The sequence below is a fragment of the Indicator indicator genome, chromosome 4 (assembly GCF_027791375.1).
Source record: "Indicator indicator isolate 239-I01 chromosome 4, UM_Iind_1.1, whole genome shotgun sequence".
NCBI classification, from domain to species: Eukaryota; Metazoa; Chordata; class Aves; order Piciformes; family Indicatoridae; genus Indicator; species Indicator indicator.
In genome coordinates this window covers 24,496,249-24,518,340 of record NC_072013.1, presented here as the reverse complement: position 1 = coordinate 24,518,340, position 22,092 = coordinate 24,496,249, and the positions used below count along the sequence as shown (strand labels likewise).

The window sequence follows — 22,092 nt, the reverse complement described above, 5'->3', positions numbered from 1 at the left end:
TGATTGTGGTTTTGCCCTATCTTTGGAGGAGGATACTGTGGTCTGTCAGGATAACCCATTGCTACCCAGTCACCTCACGCTGCAGTCACCCAAGCCATGTTAAAGTAAGAGCGCAAGCCCAGCCAGGTGTTCATAATCTCTTCTTTCACTTCACATGCTCCTTGACAGATGCAAATGAAGACATGCAAATGTCTCTGCGTGCACTAACGAGGAGCTACACCAGCAAGGCTCCTTGCCTCTTCCTGTTCCTGTGCTCTGTCCTATGCCTGTCAGGAGCCTCTGACAGAGGCATTGTTTAAAGAGCTTTGCTCCAAGCGTAGCTCTGGATCCCCCTTCTGGTGTTGGTGCTAGGTCACCCTCCCATTTCACAACACAACCATCCTTTGCTGACATTGTCCCAGGACGTCCAAGCAGGTATCATCTGCCTCCTGGGATCTCTTCCTGTTCCTTCCTTATCCAGGAGATAGACAACCATTTGATTACAGCAGTGGTCATCTCCCATCTTTACATACGTAGGCAGGAATTTTCATCCCGCAGTGGTTGTCTGACAAGCAGCTTTGCTGCCAGGAGGCACAGACCCCAGCTTCTGGATGGTTTCTTAACCTGTCCTGGAGAGGAACACCTTCTGCACCAGACCTCATAGCCTGCCCTGACGACACACATTTGAAACACCTAAAGAGAACAATGATGCAACAAGGCTCCTGAGACCAGTCACATCAACCTCTGGGGGCTGATGCCCGCCCTTGTCCTTTTGGGCATACTCTGCATATATTTGTCTCTGATCACCAAAAGCTTCAGAATTCAGAGAAATCAGGATTCCAGGACTCCTAAATTGTCAGTCCTTACTACTAGGGGTAGAAGTAAGATTGTAAGATTTTAACATGTTTTCTGGTATTCAATTATTTTGTATGTTAGGTGGGAATTTCATGACCACACCTGCTGATGTTCTTGATGTGTTACAAACCTGGGGAAGACAGAGAAGTCCTCTATACATTATTTGTATTTCTTTCATAATATGTCAAAGCTCTTGCAACATTGTGAACTTGCATGGCCTGATTTTTTAATATTTTCCTTGAAGAGAAGGAATAATGACCAACACCCATTCTGGGACTTGTCTAAGCACATGCTGTGGCAGAGTGTGGGAAGAAGAAAGGAGTTTTCAGACATTGGCACAATCAGCTCTTGGGGCCCAGACTTCATGGTTTGAATTTGCCAACAAAATACTTTGATTTGGCCCCTTGCTATGGAGCAAAATGTTGTTTTATCAGAATAGAGTGTTCTTTAAAGGGCTGAAAGTGGGCATAAGGCTGGATACAGCATGTCTGTAAGAAAGACAGCGGTTATGGTAGCAGCATCTGTGTGGAGTCACTGTGTACATGTGTGATGCAGGAGTCTTAGACTAAGAAATGACTTAAGTATCCATGACAACTCCAGGTATCAGCTCTCAAAACCTTACAGATTTTATTGCCTCAATGTCTTTCTTGAAAGTACCTCTATGAAGAATTTTTTTCTGTTTATGGAGAGAAATAAACAGATTGCAGAAATCTGCTGTGTGTTGATTCTCTTAATGATAATTTGCACATTAACATGGAAGAGTTGCTCATCCACTACTGAAAGCAGAAGTCAAGCTGTGTACTGAAATGTACGAAAATGGGCAATTAGTATAATTTTGAATAGGAAACTGAAGCTTGTGGTACAGGGTTGTTCGTATGAGATAGAGGAAACTTTGACTGGAAAGAAGAACATCATACCTGGGTAGAAATAGTGTTATGTTGTACAGAAATAGGTTTTTGTACAGAGATAGTGTTACACAGAGAGATGGACTTTTCCCCCTCACCCACAGAGAGTTATGGAGGGTGAGGTTTTGAGGTAAGTGGAAGGAAGGTGGAACATTTTCCTTTCCCTAACTATGCGTTCTGTCCAAGAAAAGTTGGCTTAAGAGGTTGTTCTGGATAAGAGATGAATCTGCTCTTTCTTCATAAGCTGCTATTGATTTCATGCTGTATGTGCTGATCTGACAAAATGTTCCCCAAGTAAATGCAATCTGAGCTCCTCGAGAGAGGCTTAGTAGAGAAATGAAATCAAACAAAAATGGGAGCTCGCTCAGTTCATGCATTCCACAATAATACTTTAGTCTTTGTGATATTTCAGTGGATCAGAAGGAGATGCTGAGCTGGACAGTTAAACAAAGACCAACAGAAGGCTTTTGACCTGAGGCATGGCAGGTACTTGAATGCTGCTCTCCCACCTTCTCGGTTTCCACTTTCGCAGCCTTGTCTGTCTGGGGCACCTCCTATATTATTCTTACCAATACACTGCAAATGTTATCTTGATTACTGTTTGTGTTGTGTTTTGCCAGCTGAAGGATTAACAGTGTTATCTGTGAGATCTTCATAAGTTGTCCAGGTACCTCCAGGAGCAGGTCTAGGCCACCCAGGGTTCATTTGCACTTCTTTTTCAGTAACTCTTACTGGTTTCTTTGCCCTGTGAGTCCTGCCTGCCTTTACTGAATTACACCAAGTCCTGTGATCCCTCAAAGGCTGAATGGAATGCCCCTTCCCAAGCATCCTGGGGGAGAGACACAAGGCTGCTCAGAGATGCTTTCTGCAAACCACCTGTGCCCAGGCAGAACAGCGATAGCACTGCTGTTCATTCAGCAGATCACATACCTTTCACACCTGTTCTTGCTTGACCAAGAGACCCTAAGGCTGTTGTGGCCCAGGATTATATACCCAAGTTTGTCACAAGTGAGTGGTTGTCAGGATCCTGCAGAGTTGAGGTATTGCAAATAACTCTATTGCCCCCCACACTTTAAATAGAGGGAGTGGGTAGCTTCAACCAGTATTCTTTGACCTGCATAGCCCCCTGCAGATTGTGAAGGGGTTGTGCCACATTTAATGGAGTCGGGACTTGGCAAAGGAAAGGAGTCTGCTGTGCAGGAAAATAAAAAGGACAGTCCCTGTCCCACAGCTCAGATGGCTGTCACCACTTCTTGCAGCCTTGGTGTAGTGTAGAAGGGACTGCAATGAAACCAAATTGCAAAACCAGCCCCCCCATTAACTAGGACATGGCTCAGTTAACTTTATTCTGATATTTTCTCTAATCTGTACACTTAACTTACAGCCTGGACTGCTTCTGCAAGTGGGACTTGGGCTTGGACTCCAGCCTTTGGGACAGGGCTCCAGCCTTTTGGATAGGGCTCAAAATCTCTTGATAACTCCAGGAACAATATTGTTCTACCCGAGATTTGTTATAATCTCCTCCCTTTCAGACCTAATCTCTCCCCACCACAGCAGTTTCAGCATTAATGGGTACCTTTGAGAATTGAGCTTTTCTGTCTTTTTTCCCCCTCCTTGCTCTTTTATTAGTGCATTAAGAAACTTAGTACAGCTCAAATGCTCTGTCCGACTTTGATGAAAACTACTTAGATAAACAGCAATGAATTCCTCATCCTTAAATGATGGTCTTTCTGCATGCTGGTACATGATGTGCCCTGGTGTGTCCCATTTGCTGAATGAAGGGTGAGAGGATTAGGAGAACATGGTCCAAGGGCACTATTGGGTAGTGTTGAGAGTGGAGCTGTGGAGAACATCTAAGGCTTGTGAAGAAGTGAAAGAAACAACTGAAAATCTCTAAAGGAGCAAAACCCAAACAAGACATGAAAAATGAGTTTGTAGGGAAGCCTCCATTCTGGTCAGTTCAAAAAGATTTTTTAAAACTTATTTCTAGAGGAGAAAGGCCTGGGTAGCAACAAGAAATGATCCAGCAGATATGAGCATTCATATTGCTTCATATTGCTTTAAAAATTACAATTAACCTTCCTTCAGTAACGTGCACCTGAATGGCCTAATGCGCACATCTGCTCCATCACATTTCCTATGGTTTCCCTCCAGGAAGTGAGATTTCTCTCCCTCCCCAGCACTGAAGAGTTGGACCTTTGCTAAGGGGGAAATCTGTGGCTGCTGCACTGATGACTAATTCTTGAAATCACCCGTTAGCTAGGTATCTCTACCGTGGCTACAGAAAAGCTATTTGGTATTTCAGTGTGCAGTGTTGCCACATCCTCCTTTAAGTCACGCAGGAAGGCAGCAATTACTATTATGGGTTACAATCTACAGTGTGACAAAGCACAATTTTGCTAGTGTCACACCCAAGCTTCCCAGCCTCTACTGTTCTCAAAATACCTTTCTTCTCCAGTGCTCAGGGGTGGCAACTTCAAACTAGAGAAGAGCAGATTTAGATTGGATATTAGGAACAGGTTCTGTACTAGGAGAGTGGGGGAACACTGGAACGGGTTGCCCAGGGAGGTGGCTTGGGCCCCATTCCTGGAGATATTCAAAGTGGGGCTCGACAGGGCTCTGGGCAGCCTGATCTAGTTGAGGATGCCCCTGCTTGCTGCAGAGAGGGTTGGGGTAGATGACCTTCAGAGGTCCCTTCAAACCCAGACCATTCCATGATTCTATGATTTGGTTCCCAGCATTAGTTTATAATCCAAGTGGTACAAAGCAGAGGCAGGTGTGACGGGGCAGCACATGAAACCATGCTGAGAGATACAGGACTTGTACACTGTGTGCCCTAATTTCCCTGAGGAAGGCAGCTCAGCCATCTCCACTTACAGCAGGTGTACCTTTCATTTGGGATGCTCCATACATTGCCAGGCTTAACAGTTTCTTCCCACTGAATTTGGGTTTCCAGGTTTTCTCCTATAGCTAAACTAAATACAATATTTGCAAATGGAAATCAGCAAACTGCTGCCACACCCTTTGTGAATATGTAATTGCACGTACTCTTCCTGCTTTACATCGATTAGTGGGTAAGGAACTGTCACCTACATGCCAATGAAGCCAGGACTGTCCACCTGGAGAAGTAGGCTGAATTTGGAAAGGCCCATTTTCCTAAGCCCTGTGGTCTATTACATCTCACTTAAAATCAGCACATCAGTAAATCCTATGGCCTTTGGTCTAGTGCTGTCATCTCTCAGGAGATCCTGGTAAGAAGATCCAGCCTCAAAAGGGAGGAATTGAAGGCATTCTGGTTTCTTAACACTTCATTTCCAGGTCTGCAGACCACAAAGTTTCTCAACAGGCTCTAATGGAAGGTTTCTGCTTTTTTTTACATTATGCTCACACTTAAGGAGTCCAGAAGCTTTATGGCTGGTTTTGGCGTTCCTTGCAGCAAGGGCAGATGTTCCCCAGCTATCATAAAGGACCTGGTGCAGCACGCTGTATGTGCATGCAGAGGAGGCAAGTAAAACCTCAGTCCACCCTCTAGCCTGCAGTGGTTTGCATTACTGTGTCTTTTTTATTGCAAACTGCAAGTCTTCTGCCAGATTATGGAAGCGCCTGGTGGGGCAGATAGATAGGGGGCCAGGAGTATGCATATGTGCATGTGTGAGCTCAGTCTGTGTCCAGTGCAGTGGCTGTTGCAGGCTGATGTCCTGGTGGGAATGATGATGACTGGAAATGCAGGCAATGCCACAGCAATTGTGCCCTGGAACCAGTTTTCTTAACTGTTTTATAAAACTGATTGTATTCTTTTTTCATCTTGGCTTTCTGCACTGCCTCCAAGGAGGGGCAGACACCAACATCAGCAGAGGTTGCTGATAAAGACAATCTTGCCACACTGACCTCAGAAACTTGTATTTATTTAGTTTTTAGGAGTGCTATTTATCAGCATGAATCTGGCTATTACCAGAAGATATTTGTGCAACCTCCTGAAAGCACCTGACTACGGGTAATAGGCCACACACAAATAAATGCTGTGGTAAATGTTGAGTCACACATCAAGATAAATAAAGTAGTTTCCTGGGCTCATTAGAGCTGAAAGCTGGAGCTTCATAGCATGATGAAGGGAATTATGGACTGCAGTTCCATATGGCTTATGAAATGTGCATGAAAAACATTTTCTTTTGTCTATCTTAATTACGATATATAAATAGATACACTATTTTTCTTTGAGCATTTACTTAGCTGGATTTTTTTTTTTTAATTTAAGACCAATGTAGTCACTTGTATGCTGCATTTCTGCAGGCTCTTAACAGATCTCTAAATAAAAATGCAATTCTTTATAGCAATAACATGTCTTTCCATTAACTGGGAAACAAAATGTTGCACAACAGGCGATGGCTGTCATGAGTGCTCAGCACTGTCAGAAGTCATTTTGGCATTTGGCTTTAAATTTTAACTGGACTAAGTCTTTAAATAATGGGTAATAAGTTTTTAAATGATGCATCGGAAGTTTTGTGGGAGTGTGAGTGTGCTTATGGAAGGAAAGGCAGGTTTGCACTACCCACAGACAGACTGAAACCAAAGCATTGTTTCTCACCTGGGATGCAATTTTGTAACATAATCTGTTGGCAGAGGACTCCTTCTGCTTCCATGTCACTGTGGACAGCAGCAAAGCCATGGGTTTAATAGCAGCTGCACGGAAGCTAAAAGGAGCCACAGGGCCAGCTGGGGCCAAATTCTGGTGGGCTGTGTCTGCTGAAGACTTCTATGAACAGGAGGAAACAACAGAGGTGGAAGAAGGGGCATAGTGGAGTAGTAAGGGTGAGATGTATGTTAAATACATATCTTTTTATTATTCAACATTGAGACTGAGGCAGTGCTTAGAGGTTGGCATCTTGGACCTTGTTATACCAGATAGCATAAATACGGTGTGCACAGCAGTCCTTGCTCCAGACATGAGACTCATATACAGCACAAACAGAGGGTGTCTGCTTTTCCAGCTTATCTGTATTCCAGAAAGGCCTCTCCTACCTCAAACCTGTGGGTGGCAATTACCAGAGCAGGCTGGGAAGAGTAAAATTTGGCCCTTTGAAGGAATACATAGGACTACATGTGGCAACACAGTAAACAACAGCCAGAGACAGAATGAATGAGTCACTTTTCTAGCATATTTGAATACTGTTTAAATACAAACATTGCAAATGAATATCTCTGAGAAAAAAAATAAAATTGGATGCAAAAATACACCAATGGTATACTGCCTGTGCATATAAATACATAGTCATTATGTGTCTTCCTTCCAGACCAACTTTCTACAGACTGATACAAAAGCTGAAACAGAGAAAAACAGAAGGGCAAGATCTTCAACTAAACACATTGTTGTTTTAGCAAGTGACTTGCTTCCCCCAAAATTAAGCTGTAAAAACAAAACCTAGTTTCACAACAGATTCATTTGTGTTTCACATCATATCCACGCCTCACAGTGAGAGGAGAAAGAGTGAGAAAGAAATGGTGACATGTACAAGGTGCTCAATACATTTTAATGCCATTTCAGACCAGTTCCAGCACCCATTCAAAGCCCTTGCTGTTAACAGGGTCTGGAAAAGTCCTCTCCTTGACAAGGAGTGCTTAAGTAATATCCAAAGTGCTTTATTAGATGCTGGGGTTTAACCCACATGACCCATTGCAATAGGCAGCTTCTCCTAACTTTCTGTCAGCAGGTTACCACTCCAGTGCAGATGCACTGAATGAGGTCACTGCTGCCGGAGGGGTTGAGCATCGCTGCCTCACGGAGATGAAGGAAGCATATGCTGCCTTGACTGGGCTTCTGCTGCAGAGCCAGCTAGGGCTCTCCAGGCCAGTTCAGAAAGCCCAATGCCCTTGGGCAATGCTGCTGCATGGGGCACAGCAGATGATCTCCAGAGGTCCCTTCCACCCCCTACTATTCTGTGATTCTGTGCAGCTGGGGCTACTCCAAACCCAAGGTCTGGGAGGGCTGCAGTGAAGCAGGAGTCTTGCCATGGTTGGAGCTGTTTACCTTCCTGACCTAAAAACTTGGTGCCTCTCCAATCAGCCTAACACAGCCACCACTGCCTGGCTCAGAAGAAAGCAGTTTGGGTGTAAGCATGCTTACATGGGACTTATCCAACATCTCTAAATGTTGGCTTCAGTTTTTGTTTCCCTTAATTTCTTTAGAAGACAAAATGTTACACAGGAGGTGCCTGCTCAGTCTAGGCTAGTTGAGGAGTCAGCAATGTGGCCTTCTTGGCACTCTGTGAGGTAGAAGGCGGTCAGAGCACCATGCAGTGTCCAGGCAGAGAACATGGTGGTACTAAGGAGGACATGGAGGGAGTCCATGACTGGTCTGAAGAGCAGCCCTGGTCATTAGGAGCACTCCTCCTACTGCAGGCACACCCTCCTCCCAGCCCTTCATGGAAGAGTGTTTCCCAGAGGTGCTGAGCACCAGATCAGGGCAGAGTACCTTCCACTGCAAAAGGCAGCAGTGCGCACTATGCTTCAGGGGACAGTCTCCAACTCCAGCTTAGCCAACAGTCCAGCACAAGCAGGTGCCAGGCAGTGCCTTGGCCTAGGACATGTGTATGCTGGAGAAGAGTGGGGCCTCAGGCAGTGCAGATGCTGTGCTGTCTGCCAGGTAGCCCAGGATGCTTTTCAGTTCACTGCGTGACAAATTGGCTTTGATATGCAGGAATGCTTCGAGGTGCCTTTTGCTGTGAAGAGAAATGGGCAGCTGTTATCTCCTCTGACAGATCTCCCATGCTCCAGGATGCAGCCCCCAAACCCCTCAAACCACAGTGGGTGCTGAGGCCCCAGCACTGTCCCAGGAAGTCTGGGGTAGAGAAACTCCAAGGCAAAGAAGGAAAACTGTGATGGAATTTGGAATATATAAATAGGCTTTTTTAATTAGTTGTTGTCTAACAGCCCTGGGTTTGCCACAGCCTGGGAGGACGCCCCCCACCCATGTTTATAGACTCAGGTTGTATGAACCATATTTGACTGTTTCCTGGCTCAGTTAAAATTCCATGTAAGCATTTGTAAATCTATTTCAGCATTTCTTACCGGATATCTGGGTATATTGTGGCGAGCGTTGCAACTTCAATTTTAATAGCACCTAAATCCTGAAGTCGGATTATTTCAGCCAGTTTGGGGAGTGCTGCATTCAGCCACATGGCTTTAGATCCCTGCCAGAAGAGAAAGTGGTCAGCAGGGCATTGTGGAGGTGCAAATCCCCAACCAGCCCAGGAGCTGTGCTTCATAGGGGATGCAGCTGAGCTAACTCCTGAAGCTGTTTCCTGGTGGTGAGGAAGAAGGGGAAGGACATGGCAGCAATTTGAAGTGCCTCATTGTTTTCATTGATACTTCTAGCCTGGACCAGCCTTGGAGAAACTGGATTAGTTTTGTGATGGTTTCAGTCCTCTTACACAAGTGGTGTAAGATTTGCCATAAGGCTGAGGTTTCTGCAGACAGACTCCCTTTAATCTAAGCCCTATCACATTTTCCTTTCCTTGGGTTTCTAAGCTGCGCAGTGTGTGTACAAGGACTGATGGGCCAGGTAAGGCACTGCTGCATGCTGCTCTCTCCCAGCAATGCACTCAACCTTTAGCATCTCCTGGCATTGCCAAACTCCTCTCCCTGCCCACCTAGGTAAAAGCCCTGACCTGACCTGTTTTTTGACCATTGGATATCCCAAGACACCAGATGCCTGACCTCCCACCCCTGCCAAGTGATGTTCAGGTTCGTTCTTTTTCCAGTCAAATATCATGGAGTGGTGGAGGATTTGACTTGGCTTAGCTCTTTTGCAGGCAAATTTAGAAGTGTGAAAGGAGGGAGGTGATCTCAGAGGATGGGGAGGGGTGTTTCAGCCATACAGAGAAAGCAAGAGTCTCTGGTGGAGAAAACCCTCATGTATCTACCAGAGACTCAGCACTACCCATTCCAGCTTCTGACAAACCTAAAACAGTAGAGGAACATCAAGGGCAAAGGGGAAGAGTCAAAACCCAGACTCCATGCAGACTGCACTGAAACCACAGCAATGCAGTGTTTAGCTAAATTCTCTGACTCTATTAATATAAATCTTCAAGAGAAAGTCATTGCCCCCAGGACAAAGGAGGATGAAATAATTGCTCTCCATCCAGAGGAGGGTCAGGCTTGCGACAGGGGAGTCTTCTTGCCTGCAGGCACTTGAAACCTTCTTTCTGCCTCAGGCCCTGCTTTCCAGGAAATTAAGCTGACTTGGAAAGGTTAATGAGAGGCCCTAAAAAAATTATTTTCCTGTTTTCCAGTGTGCCTGTGCTGTTGTTCATGCAGTGAGCACTCACGTACGTTGCTGGTACAGAAGGCTTCCAGGTCAGCAGCATTCTTGGAGATGTGTTTAGCCAGGGTTTGCTGCTGTGCTGGAGTTTTCAGGCTGACCTTCCTCTTCAGCAGCCTCACAATGTACTCTTTAACCAACCGAGCATGGATCTTCTCAATGATAGCCTGTTGGGAAGGAAAGGGGGGGGATAATCCATCTATCTTTTGCTTGGCGATAAAAAAACCTAGGGGGTGGGGGTGGGTAGGAACAAAAACATGTTAGGTGCTACCCCACCAAATGCCTGCTGCTGCTCACACGTCAGGAATGGCACTGGTTGCCAAGCTCCCCATCACTGGTTACGACATCCTAGATGCCGAGAAACTCAAACTAATGAGGTGTGGGAATTTCCAAATGTAGTTTCCTTCTGGGAAGAGTTTAAAGCATAGAAAAGCTCTCCATGTGTTAGAGAAGTAACAGTGCTCCAGAGAAACAGGAATTCATGCTGCTCCTCCTGTTCCTCTCTCTGATAGACAAAACATCATAATTTTATTTCAGCTACTAAAAAGACAAAGGCAGGAAATCAAAGGTTTTATGGTGATGTTTCATATATACTCCAGTACCAATGAAGACGCAGTTGTGGCTCAGTTTTCTGGGATTTGTCCCAGTTGCATGCAACTCCTCCAGTCCTTAGGGCAATCAAAGGAGCCATGAGACAGAACTGTGCAATTGCATCGATGTTTCAAGGCTGCTAAACCAACCCCATAGATAAATAAAGCTATATTTAGGTGATCCCTAGAGCACTTTCTCTACAGCAGGGGTAATTTTCTCTGAAAACACTGCAGCAGTTACAGAAGTCTGCTTCTGCTGGAGAAGAGTAAGATTTATATGGCTAATCTAGTTCTTCACAGAGAGAGTGGTTGGCCATTGGAATGTGCTGCCCAGGGAGGTGGTGGAGTCACCATCCCTGGAGGTGTTCAAGAGGGGATTGGACGTGGCCCTTGGTGCCATGGTTTAGATAGGCATGAGGTGTAGGGTGACAGGTTGGACTCGATGATCCTTGAGGTCTCTTCCAACCTTCTTGATTCTCTTCTCTTCTATTCTATTCTATTCTACATGCTGCTGGAAATCCTGCCTGAGAGGGCTCTCCAATGTCAGGGCAGCTTGTCAGCATAATGCAGGTCAAGGCAACTCTAATCAGAGGATCACACTCTGAAAACACACAAGGCATCCCAGAATCCCTCTCATATTTTTTCTTTAACTTACATGATAGAAAGGGTCCTTTAAGGTCCGGAAGTCAGAAATATGTTTGCTGGTGGTTTTAATGATCTCATTCATAACTTCATTGCTGGAGTCCCACTTATTTTCTGTAAACTTCTTATAAATTGGCTGAAAAAATGAAAACCTGCTCAGTTGTCTCAAAACAAATGCAATGCACATGTATATTTAGCATTTTTATCTGTACACTGCCCTTTATGGCAACAGCACTGCATACAGTCCTGTGCAGGGATATGTGATGATGACTTCCAGGGGAAGAAAGGACTGTATTAGGTTTGTCTTCCCTTCTTGGTTCCTTGTGATGGGCTGGGAAAGGTCATGTTGGAGATGTTTTTTTTTCATTTCCACATTTTTAACGTTTTGTCCACACCATCTTGGACTAGAGAGCTATGCAACCATCACGAGGGAAAAGGAATCATTATGAGACTTTTCAACCACAACTTTTCTTGGATACAGTAAATAAATATGAAAATGAAAAAAGCACCCCTGCTCTGTCATGCCTTCCAGAAGGCCCTACAGAGAAAGCAGGAGAGACTGTGTCTGAACAGTCCTAACTCCTACACTTTCCCCTCTACCATACTTTTTCATGTTACATGAAAAAAACCCAAAACAAAACCCAAAAGTGCCTTCCAGGCCACCTTTACAAAGAAGCCAAAAGCTGCTTAACTGCAGTTGGTGTCATTTGTGATTGCTTCCTACAGTTTGGAATGTAAACACTGGCAGGCTGAGATTCTCATTCCTGCAGCAGTTGTCTAAGATGTGATCAGCACATTTTATATTTTCTGCACCGTCATGCTTATGTAGCTGCTCCCATTTTGCCTGCAGGCTTGAGGACCAGCTCAAGGAGAGATGAGTGAGTTTTCTGGCAGCAGTACAAATTATAACCAATGTTGAGAGGTGACCTGGCCCAGAGCCCTTCTGAACTTTGCTGCTCTTGAATTAGAGGTTTGGGCAATCATTGGGAGAACAAGCCTAGCACTTGTGCTGGGTAGGAGTGTGTAGAGTGTAGATCCAGTACCTTCAGCTGGACAAACAGCTGTTGAAGTAGCACATCAAAGACACTGTTTTCAATGTCACCTAGAGTGCTGAGGATAGTGGCTTTATTGTTGTCCTTTTCTGACATGTTTTTCTCTGCATAGTCTCTGCAAGGAAATATGAAAGTCAGAATAAGGTGTCCTTGAATTAGAGAGAAAGAAATTCAGAGGTCTCCAAATCTTCCTCTGCAGGAAGGTGGACCTTGCTGTGGAAGTACTTTGGAGTACCTCCCCTCTATCACACTATTATCAGTTGCCTGCAGAGGAAGGAAGAAAGCCTTTTCTTTTGGACCCTTACCTAAAATTCCAGCAGTTGTTAATATTTGCAATCAGTGTAGGCTTGTAGTATCTGTGCTTTTTGCTCTTCTCCTTAAAGTCTTCAAAAGCATCCTTGTAGCTGAAAGGGAGATGGGGAGAGGAGATCGGGATGAGTGTGTGTCACAGGCAGCTCTGTCAGCCCTGCTGCCCAATGCTATCTTACTACACCTTTTCAGGAAGGCAGGCAACTCCTTCCACAGCCGACGTGATAACTCCTCACCCACTGAAGCACTGATGTCCTTAGCTCGTGTCTGGCCACTGTAGATACTCTAACAAACAAACAAGCAAACAAGATCAATTTTAATGCTGCCTGCTCCAAAAAGGGTAAAGATCCTTAACTGCAGTACTTGCACCTAGCCCTCCTCCATACCTGCCTGTGGTCAGGCCAGGGACCATGAAGAGCAACTGTACTTATTTGGTGGGTTCGAGCTAATTTGGAACTCCATTTTCAAATGAGGAAAGAGGTGAATACGAAGTGTCAAAGAAAGTCTATGGACTATCTGAGAGAGTAGGGAAAGTGACGTGTGTATTTTTTTTTTTTTTGCTAAATGTTATAGTAATTGCATTAAAAGAAACAATTTAAGCACAAACCCCTCAATAGATGAAATGATCTTAAAAAAAAAAAACAAACTCCATTAACCTTGTACAGCCAGAGAAGGGAAAGCGTTGAGCTTGGGGAAAGGGTGTGAGCACTCAGAGTAGCTCTGCCTGTGAGAGTCTCTCTGGGAACAAAGCAGGGCAATAGCAATATGCTCCTTCCTTGTTCAGCTGAACCTGTCTCTTGTCTCTCTGCTGTTATACTGCCCAGGGCCTAATGGCTTGGCATGGGCTGGGGGTGCAGAAGAGGCTGCAGAGGGAGAAATGAAGGCAGCTTTCCTGCTCATTTTGCTTATAGACATGTTTGTCTCCAGCACATGGTAGACCAGGATTGTGCCCAACCATGGCTTTGGGCTCCCCTCTACCACCCACCTCTACTACCACCTTACACAAGTGACTCAGCATGTTGCTTTCCTGCATTGACTGTAGTTGGTTTCAAATCCTAAATACACAGAAGATGCAATCAGTTATTTTTAATATACGTCTGTATTACCTGGATGACAAATATTGCTAGTAGTTCACTCTGAAAATGGCCATTTAGTTTCTCTGGTTCTTGGTCTTCTTTCCATCTTTGGATTTCTTTATCTAAACATTTGGTCAGTGAATTTTTGATAGTAGCCTTGAGGGAAGGAAAAACAACAGCATTTACCATTAAGTGGATGCAGTACCCGCTGTCTTATGCAGGTTTTACTTGCCTAGCCACCATTTGTCTGTCTCAGGAGACATTTTCCTCCACCCTCACTGAGAAATAAAGGCTCTTTGTTACGACTCATTGCTTCACAGCAGCAAGGACAACACTCTCACTACATCCACCTAAGCAACAGCAAATTAAGATTTCAGAGCAGGAATGAAGATCAAGATCTGTGTCCCTGTCTTCCACCCTGCTGCATCAGTGGTGATCTGGAGGGCAGAGAAGGGGAGTGGTGGATAGGTTGCAGGCTGCAACATGTGCCCAAATTCCCCCAGACACGCATTGCCTGTGCGTCACACTGTCTTCTGGCCTGGTTTTGCAATCCTTTTTCATAAGAACTTCTGAGTGCTGGAAAGTGAAATGAGATGGTTTTGGGTTCTCTGTGGTGACCTTTCCCATGCATACTGTGTAACAAGGCTTTGGAAGTGGCCTGTATGGTGGCTGTCATGTATTTCTGACCTCCAAGTGCAGGCCTGACACCCACATCTCCCATGCACAAACCAGCATGGGCTCCAGCTAAACCTGGAACCTGTCTTCTCATTTTCCAGGAATTCCAGCCCCAAATGCCAAAAGCACTAAGCCATAGGAGTACTATAAAAGTTGCTTCTTGTTTCCATTAAAGCAAGAGCGATCCAAAACTTAGAGTAATTATTTTCTGTACACCAGGCGACTCTCTGTCAAAGAAACAGATTTTTAAAGGTCAGGCCTACATTTTTTGTGCTCACCCAAGGTCTGGCACCACTGAAGAGACCAGAAGAAATTCTGAATTCACGATCTGTGAGAGGGAACATAAATTCCTCTGGGGTTTTAACAGACAACTCAAAAGTTACCCATAAAGATTTGTAGTTGGATGTTTCCTCAACTTCCTACCACAAAGTTTGTGAGGAGAGAGCGGTTATTTTCTGATGGCTCCCAGGGCTAAGCAGAAGTTTGCTCTGCAATTCCCATTAAGCACAAAAACAATCTGGCCCCAAAAAAGAAATAAATGCATTCTTGCTTTTGCTTCTCTCTGGAAGGATGTGTGGCTCACAGGTCAGAAATGTGTACACAGGACAAGTGATAGCTCCTCTGAGGAGTTCGGTGATTGAACAGACTCTCACCTCTTCACTGTCAAGGTATTTCTTTTCAAGGTCTTTGCTCAGACTTGATGGCAAAAGGCTTCCAAGCTTAACTTTTTCCAGCTCCTCAGCTAAAACATGATCTTTTCTCATATCTCTGGAATGAAAAAGCCAAACAGTCACATTTTTTCCAAGGACAGTGTAATTCAAGACAGCTGTTGATGCAAATCACTAACACTTTTTGAGGCTATCAGTGAAAAAACAGAGGGAAATGTACATTGTCCGTAGTCCAGGCAGGACTTGGAGGAGCTGAATCCGTGCCAGGGGTGAGACCTATGAAGGTGGGGCCACAAGCAACCCCAGGGAAGAGAGTCATGTTCTGCCAAGCTCCTAAGTACTGGCCATTGCCTTCTGCTGAGGATGGGAGACCTGAAGCAAGCAGGAGGGTCCAGCCTGAGGACAGAAACCTTCTTCGATACAAAGAAGTGATCAGCTGAAAAGCTGATGTTGCATGGCTAGTTGGGAATGGAGGGAGCAGTTCATACCCTGCTGTCATGTCCCTACCGTTTTTGGGCTGAGCTGGGTGCTCCTGACCAGCTTTCAGGAAAGGGACCTGCCAGCCATGGGGAGCTCAGGCCAGCAGTTTTGTGGAGACTGATTTGGAAGCAGCTTCTTCTTCTGGAGCTGCAGAGAATAATCCTGAACATCACCCAGCTCCACATGGGCACACCACTGTGCTTTCTGCACATGGTCTGTTTCTGATATGACACTGGAAGTGGGAGTCAGGCTGTTGTGCAACCATCCTCATCCTCTTTGTTGCTCCCTTTGCTGCCAACCATGGAGAGAGGTGGTGCCTCAGCAGACACCTGGATGTGGCCTCTGGGAACACCCCACAAAGCAGACACTGCCCTGGCCAACACCATCCCCAGCACCAGGCTGCACTGCTCTGGCTGAGCCCAGCTCCTTGCAGCTACTGATTTCCAAACACCTGCTGGTTCAGGCCTGCACATCCTGACCTAGAGCCAGCACTGGCTCTGGAAAACTTCCAGGATCAACACTGACTCATTATACTCCATCAATGAACATGAGAAGGAAAAAGTGGAGGTGAAGGTTGAATGGCCTTACAACAGCAGAGGAAACACTGCTGGTGTATTTACTGGTTTCCACCTAAGAAATGGGATCCCTCAATTCTCCATGCAGTACTATAAGCCACAACAAGGAACATTTTCAGTTCTATAACATACAGAGCTTGTGAAGAGGAAGGGTGACCCTTGGCTGATGACATCCTCTCACAGGGGTATACACTTTTGCCTTCTAACTGACAGAAAAGAGTAGACTGTGGGTAACACCTAAGCAACATCCTCCATGGCCAGGACAACTGCATCTCAGGTTGTTCTATTTATTAGCTGCCCTCTGGTCCAGATGGCTGAAATTGATGAATTTTCCAAGAATAAATTCAAGTCTGTAACTGGAATAGAGATCAAGGAAATGAACATGTCTAACTGCCCCCACAAATGAAGCTCTAAACATCTGTGTTCATATCTGTTGCCTAGAAGCCTGAATGGGGGAGTTAACTCTTGGTTTACAGACTAGTGGCCTTGAGTGCATCACTTCTGGCTGTCCTGGCTAGCTAGTGTCCATCAGCACAATGCCAGTGACACCAAAACCTAGCCAGGTGCCAGACTGCATCACAGTGATGCCAATTCATAAGTAAATGCCTGGTTTTGTAGCCAGGGAACCTGTATTGATCATCAGGAATAAATGTGTAAAAGTCTCACTTACTTTGGATAAATGTTGTGCACCCATGAGAGGAGAAGGTAAATATCCTTGTCTTCCAGACAAGACTCAGCATTTTTCTTTGCCTGAGAGGCAAAATAATTGTGGTAAAGTTCAGCATACATGCTGAACACATTAAACTCGGAAGGATAAAGCTGTTTAATGTACTTTGCAACTACTGTCAAATCTTCTTTCATTGTCTTTCCCATGTGTAGGAGGTTCTGGCCAACTGTAGAGAGGTTCTCAGTTCTAGGAGTACGGCTCATGTCTTTCATTCGAGACTCTACTGACTCCTTTACGGTAGCCACCCAAAGCTCTTTCCATTTTCTAGGTCTAAATTGGTTTTGGTCATGTGGATTCTCTGATGTGTAGTTCTGATCTTCTTTCTCCTGCTCCTTCAGTGCCTCTATTGCCTGCTGTAGCAGTTCTGGGTTTGTTTTCACAAGCTCTATGGAGTCTTTCAGGATGCTGAAGACTTTGTGCTTCAGAACTTCATGGATGGACTCGATGTCTTGCTGGCTGGTGTTTAACTCCTCCTCACTTTTGCTAGACAGGCTCTTCTCCAGGACTATCAGAAGCTGAGCAGCATCGCAAAGCTTTTGCTCTTCAAGGACATCCATGACTTGTTTGACTAATGAAAAAAGAACAGCCTTTCTTCACCAAACAGAGAAGATTTAAATTTCTGTTTTATAATAAACAATGTCTCTGCACTACTTTTTGTTTTGTAAAAAAAAAAATTGTATAATGCTAGATCTTAGGAATCTTCACCATATAGGAAACATTTCTACTTATTTAGAGATAAGATTATTTCTAGCTTGCCTCTAATTGGGGCAATGGAAATTTGAATACCCATCCCAGTGTGTTACATATGGAGCAGCTCTTCATGAACTACCTACAATTTTTTCCAAAATTTACATCTGTGAAGTTCTGTTTATTTATTATCTCACTTCTCATATAACCTCAGGTCAGAAGCATGGCTTTAAAAAAAAGGTAGATGGAAAGATGTAGCTAAATAAGAAGTGCTAGAGGAAATACCACATGGGTTTTCCAGAAATAGGTTGGCACAGTCTGACCCGTGAAATTTTTTGGAGGGCACATTTATCAAGCAAGATAAATAGAATTGACCTATATTATCTGAACTACAGGTAGTTACTTGATATGGTGCAATCTGGGAAATTATTAGTTAAACTGTAGAATTTATATCCCCAAAAATGTTTTGTTAGGTGTGCAAGGTTTGTATGGAAAACCCTGGGTGGAGAGAGTTTTCATTATTCATGAAACTCATCTTGCTTCATATTCTTCTTAGAGACTGTGGCACAAAAGCTGGGAGTGCCAATCTGCTGATTATACAGAGCTCAGAGACATCAAAACTGAGGGCTTGGTGCATTATAAAAGAACAATGGGATAACTTGAATAGTAAATTCAAAATAGGGCTGAAATTTAACAGCACAAACTGTAAGATACAAATTCAGTAGAACAAAAGTTACTTAGCAACAAATAGGGTTTTCTGCTTCAAGTTGGATGGGAATCAGCTTGAAAGGGGGGAGGAAGAGAGATGTCTGGAGACTTAACAAGTGATTACTGTGACATGATGGTGAAAATGATCCCAGATACGACCTAGTGAGAAATAGATAGGAAAATAGCAACATATTGTACCAGGAATTGGTGGTATCTCATCTGGAATGTTTTCTGCAGCTCTGGTTGCTTTATTAAAAAGAAAAGACATTGAGAATAGGGCAATGAAGCAGAAGGAACAAAGGCAGGAAGGACTTGTTTTCAGTAGACTGAGTTAATTTAGCTAAGGAAATTCCAGGTCAAGAAGGAAACTCACCAGTTTGGGAAAACGTGACATATGGAGAGAGAGATGCCAACTAGCCAGATAAGGGGTTGCCTGGAAATGAGACAATTTGTACTAAACCAGTGAGATTTAGTAAGAGCCCCCCTGTCAAGGAGGCAGGACTTGAAAATGAACTTATTTTAAGATGCAGCTTGCTAAGTCTATGAACCAGGTAATGAGAGGTAGCAGGTGAGCCTTGGAAGTGCCAAGGAACACTTTTGTCTCCAGTTCTGGGTTTCTTTGAGCAGGTACTTTTCTACATCTTTAAGCACCCTGCAGGGACAGTGCCTGCATGTTCATACGTTCCTGGGAAGGACCCAATGAGTGCTGCTCACTGCTGTCTCTAGGAGAAAAATAAATTTCATAGGGTGGTGGTTTCATGGACAAACAGAGCAGAGAGAGATTCCTTGGTTCCTCACCCACCCACAGATCTCTGTCCCTACAAGAGGTAGATATAGATTTTGTTTTAGACAGAAAAGCTGCAAACTGGCACCTTCTCACTCAAGGAGCATGTGCTTGGTACCAGGCAACTAGGACATGGGGTGATGTCCTCCTCTACCCATTGTTCCCCAGGCTCCTTGGCCAAGTCACTTCAATCAGTTAGTGCCCTTGTTTTTCAAGGGGACGATTTTCCACCTTGTGCTGCTCCTCTAGAGGTAACTACGGCCTATGAGGTGGTGCAAGGAGGACAGAGGAGCACTTACCACTGGGAGGCTTGTTCTTTTTCATTTTCTTAAGTGCACTTGTGAGAATTCCCTTTATGCCTTTCTTCCCTTTTTCAGGGCTGTCCCCAGCAGAGATGCAGCTCCCATTGCTTGTGATGGAAGATGCACATGAAGGCCTGCGGGCTGCCTCTGGCCTCTCACTCTTCTCCTTATCTCTGGACCAGATCTCATCTCCAGAAGGTTCAGGACAGGCAGCTACTGATGTTGAAGGGTTTTCAAGCTGCCTGTTTGAACCAATACAACCCTCTGATCCATTGCGTATTCCAATAGGACCACTTTGGAAAAAAGGCAGCATTTTCATCATTTTCCTTCTAGCCTGTAAATTTCAGAAGAGAACGGTCAGATTACATAAAATGGTCAGTTTACATAAAAACTACCATGGTACAATGTGGCAAAAAAAAAAAAAAAGAAAAGAAAAGATATCAATTGTCCCTGTGTGGACAGCACGAGGGAGGTTACACATGTCTGGTATAAGCACAGCTTTGCAGAAGAGATCCTGAGCAACATCCCCTCAGGTACCTGAGAGGATGGAAGCAGCTCTCTGCCCCAATAAATAACTTAAAGAAAATTGATGGGTGATTTTAAGAGTGATTCAGATGGCCTGATCGGAGACCTCAAGCTTGTCTGGAAGCTCTTTCACAGGATGCTATGGAAGTACACATGTGAGCATGGATGCTGCACATGAATGGCATGGGTGGATGAGACAACGGTCCTGTGCCCTGTTCAAAGCAACCATGAAACACCTTCCTCTGGGTCTGTTTTTGCTGATCTCTGCTCATCTGGCTGCAAATCTGCAGAAGCATCCATGTAGCTTACTGCACAGTGAGTTTGCAAGTACAGAATGAAAATGAGATGAGTCTGCCAAATCAGGTATACATCTGTCTTTGCTAAGCAAAAGTCCTGATGATTTACCTGTGTCCCCATTTAAGTTAGAATAAAATCCTTAGCTTTATTGAGGACAGCTACCAGAGAAGGTAGCTGAAAGTTCAGAAATATCAGATGTGAAAACCAGGTTGAAAGGATGGAAGTATGGAAAGCAGAGCAGTAGCTCCTGATATGAGTCCCACTTTAGTCCCAAAAATCCCAGTTAGAATCATGGCTTCAGTTGCTCTCTGTGATTCCTGCATTCCTGTAATGACTTGGGGATGAACTCAGACCCTTCAAACCCACTCAGTCTATGTAATCTCATTTTTAAAAATGGTCCCAGGGTGACTATGGCATCCCTAGACAAAGTGAGCTCAGTGCAGCTTGTTACAACTGCAGTGTGATTTTGGGGGGATTTACAAATACCTGAGGGAAATCAGTCCTGTCTGTTTATGTTGAAATGTGGGGCTGTAGTGTGGGTCATGGCTTGTGCAGGAAGAAATATGAATGAAATGGGGCGGTGGAGGGAGGAAGATTCTGATAGCAGGGTCTAACCAAACTAGATTTTTCCCAGAGCTGCTGAATGAAACTGGTGCCAGTGGCCAGGGCTGCTACATTTCCAGAGATGTCCTCACCTGTCTGAGGAGGAAATAGCAACAGGGCACAAGGATCAGGGTGGTTTAGCCTTGTTTAAAGAGATATTATCCTGACAGAGCCCAGCTCCACCATTAACACTTCTGCACTACAAATAATTAATGACAGAAATGTGTTATTGAAACACATCTTCTTTAGAAAGTCACATTTAGAATTATTTATGTGCAAAGTATCATTTAATAGATTGCTACAGATTTAATTGCATAACTATATTAATGTATACAATTATTATAATTATATAACTGTTGTAAATAAACAAAATTACTCATAAGCTTGCGATCCTTGTTCCATCAACTTTTTTTTTAAGTGACATTCTAGGAGACCAGTGCACTTCTGCATGAAAAAATTCTTACTTGCCCTGTGTAAGGGTAGAGGAATCAGGCTTTAAATAAAGGAAGAATTTTGCTTCAGCTATAAGGCCACAACATGGTGATCTTCAAATACCCTTGTTATGTTTATACTGTTGATATGTAACATGCTGATACAAAGCTCTGATAGTTATTTCTGGGGAAACTGGTTGGAAGACAGCAGCTTTAATTGTGATTCCTCCTGCCGACTCCCAGAGCTTTGAAGCATCAAGTTAGTGGCAGCAGCTAGATGGTACAGAGAGTAGTTAGAGCCTGGCATTACTTTCCTTCTCCTTGCTTTGGCTGCCAGGTCATGTGCAGGATTAGTAATGCTATTGCTTTTAAAACACAATTAAGATGAAAACTCATTCAGGAGGGAGAGAAAGGGAGGGGTGTGTGCATGATCTGGCTGGCTCTTAGCTGCTCTGGTGGTCTGTGACACAGGGCAAAGTGCAAAGCTGAACCTAAGGTGTTGCCACGGCCACACCAGGATGAAGGTGGCTGTCAGAGGTGCCAGGGTGCTGTATTGGGTCACTGTTCAGAAGAGCCCCAGGGCTTGCATGGGGGACCAGAGCTGCCAGGCAGCAGTGAGCCATGGCTGAAGCTGTGCCACTTCCTCTTCTCCTAACGCACTTACTGGGGAGAGAGGAAAACTTCTAGTCACTCTGGCTACTTCAGTCAGCATACCTCACTAGAATCCTAAATACAGCGAAAAAGAGCTTCTTCTTGCTACATTTCCATTACAAAACAAACAAAAGAAGTCATAGTAACAGAGATAAGTGTTTGGGACTTTCCTAATTTTTTGCAGGGATATTTTCCTATCCAGCATTTCCCAATATGATGCTGTGTTTAGATTCATTCTGCCAAATCTCTTCCTT

At 44.4% G+C, this 22,092-nt stretch overlaps 1 protein-coding gene across 1 annotated transcript; it reads right to left on the bottom strand.

Annotated features, from left to right (window-relative positions):
• Positions 1 to 8,313: 8,313 nt before the first annotated feature.
• Positions 8,314 to 19,653, bottom strand: TNFAIP2 (TNF alpha induced protein 2). The gene is made up of 11 exons (XM_054400785.1): positions 19,329 to 19,653; positions 16,794 to 17,418; positions 15,054 to 15,168; positions 13,756 to 13,881; positions 12,834 to 12,934; positions 12,646 to 12,744; positions 12,332 to 12,455; positions 11,302 to 11,424; positions 10,068 to 10,223; positions 8,805 to 8,926; positions 8,314 to 8,455 (listed from the first exon to the last, which is right to left on the bottom strand). Exons 1-11 carry the CDS (start codon positions 19,651 to 19,653, stop codon positions 8,314 to 8,316), a joined length of 2,058 nt encoding a protein of 685 aa, XP_054256760.1.
• Positions 19,654 to 22,092: the final 2,439 nt, after the last annotated feature.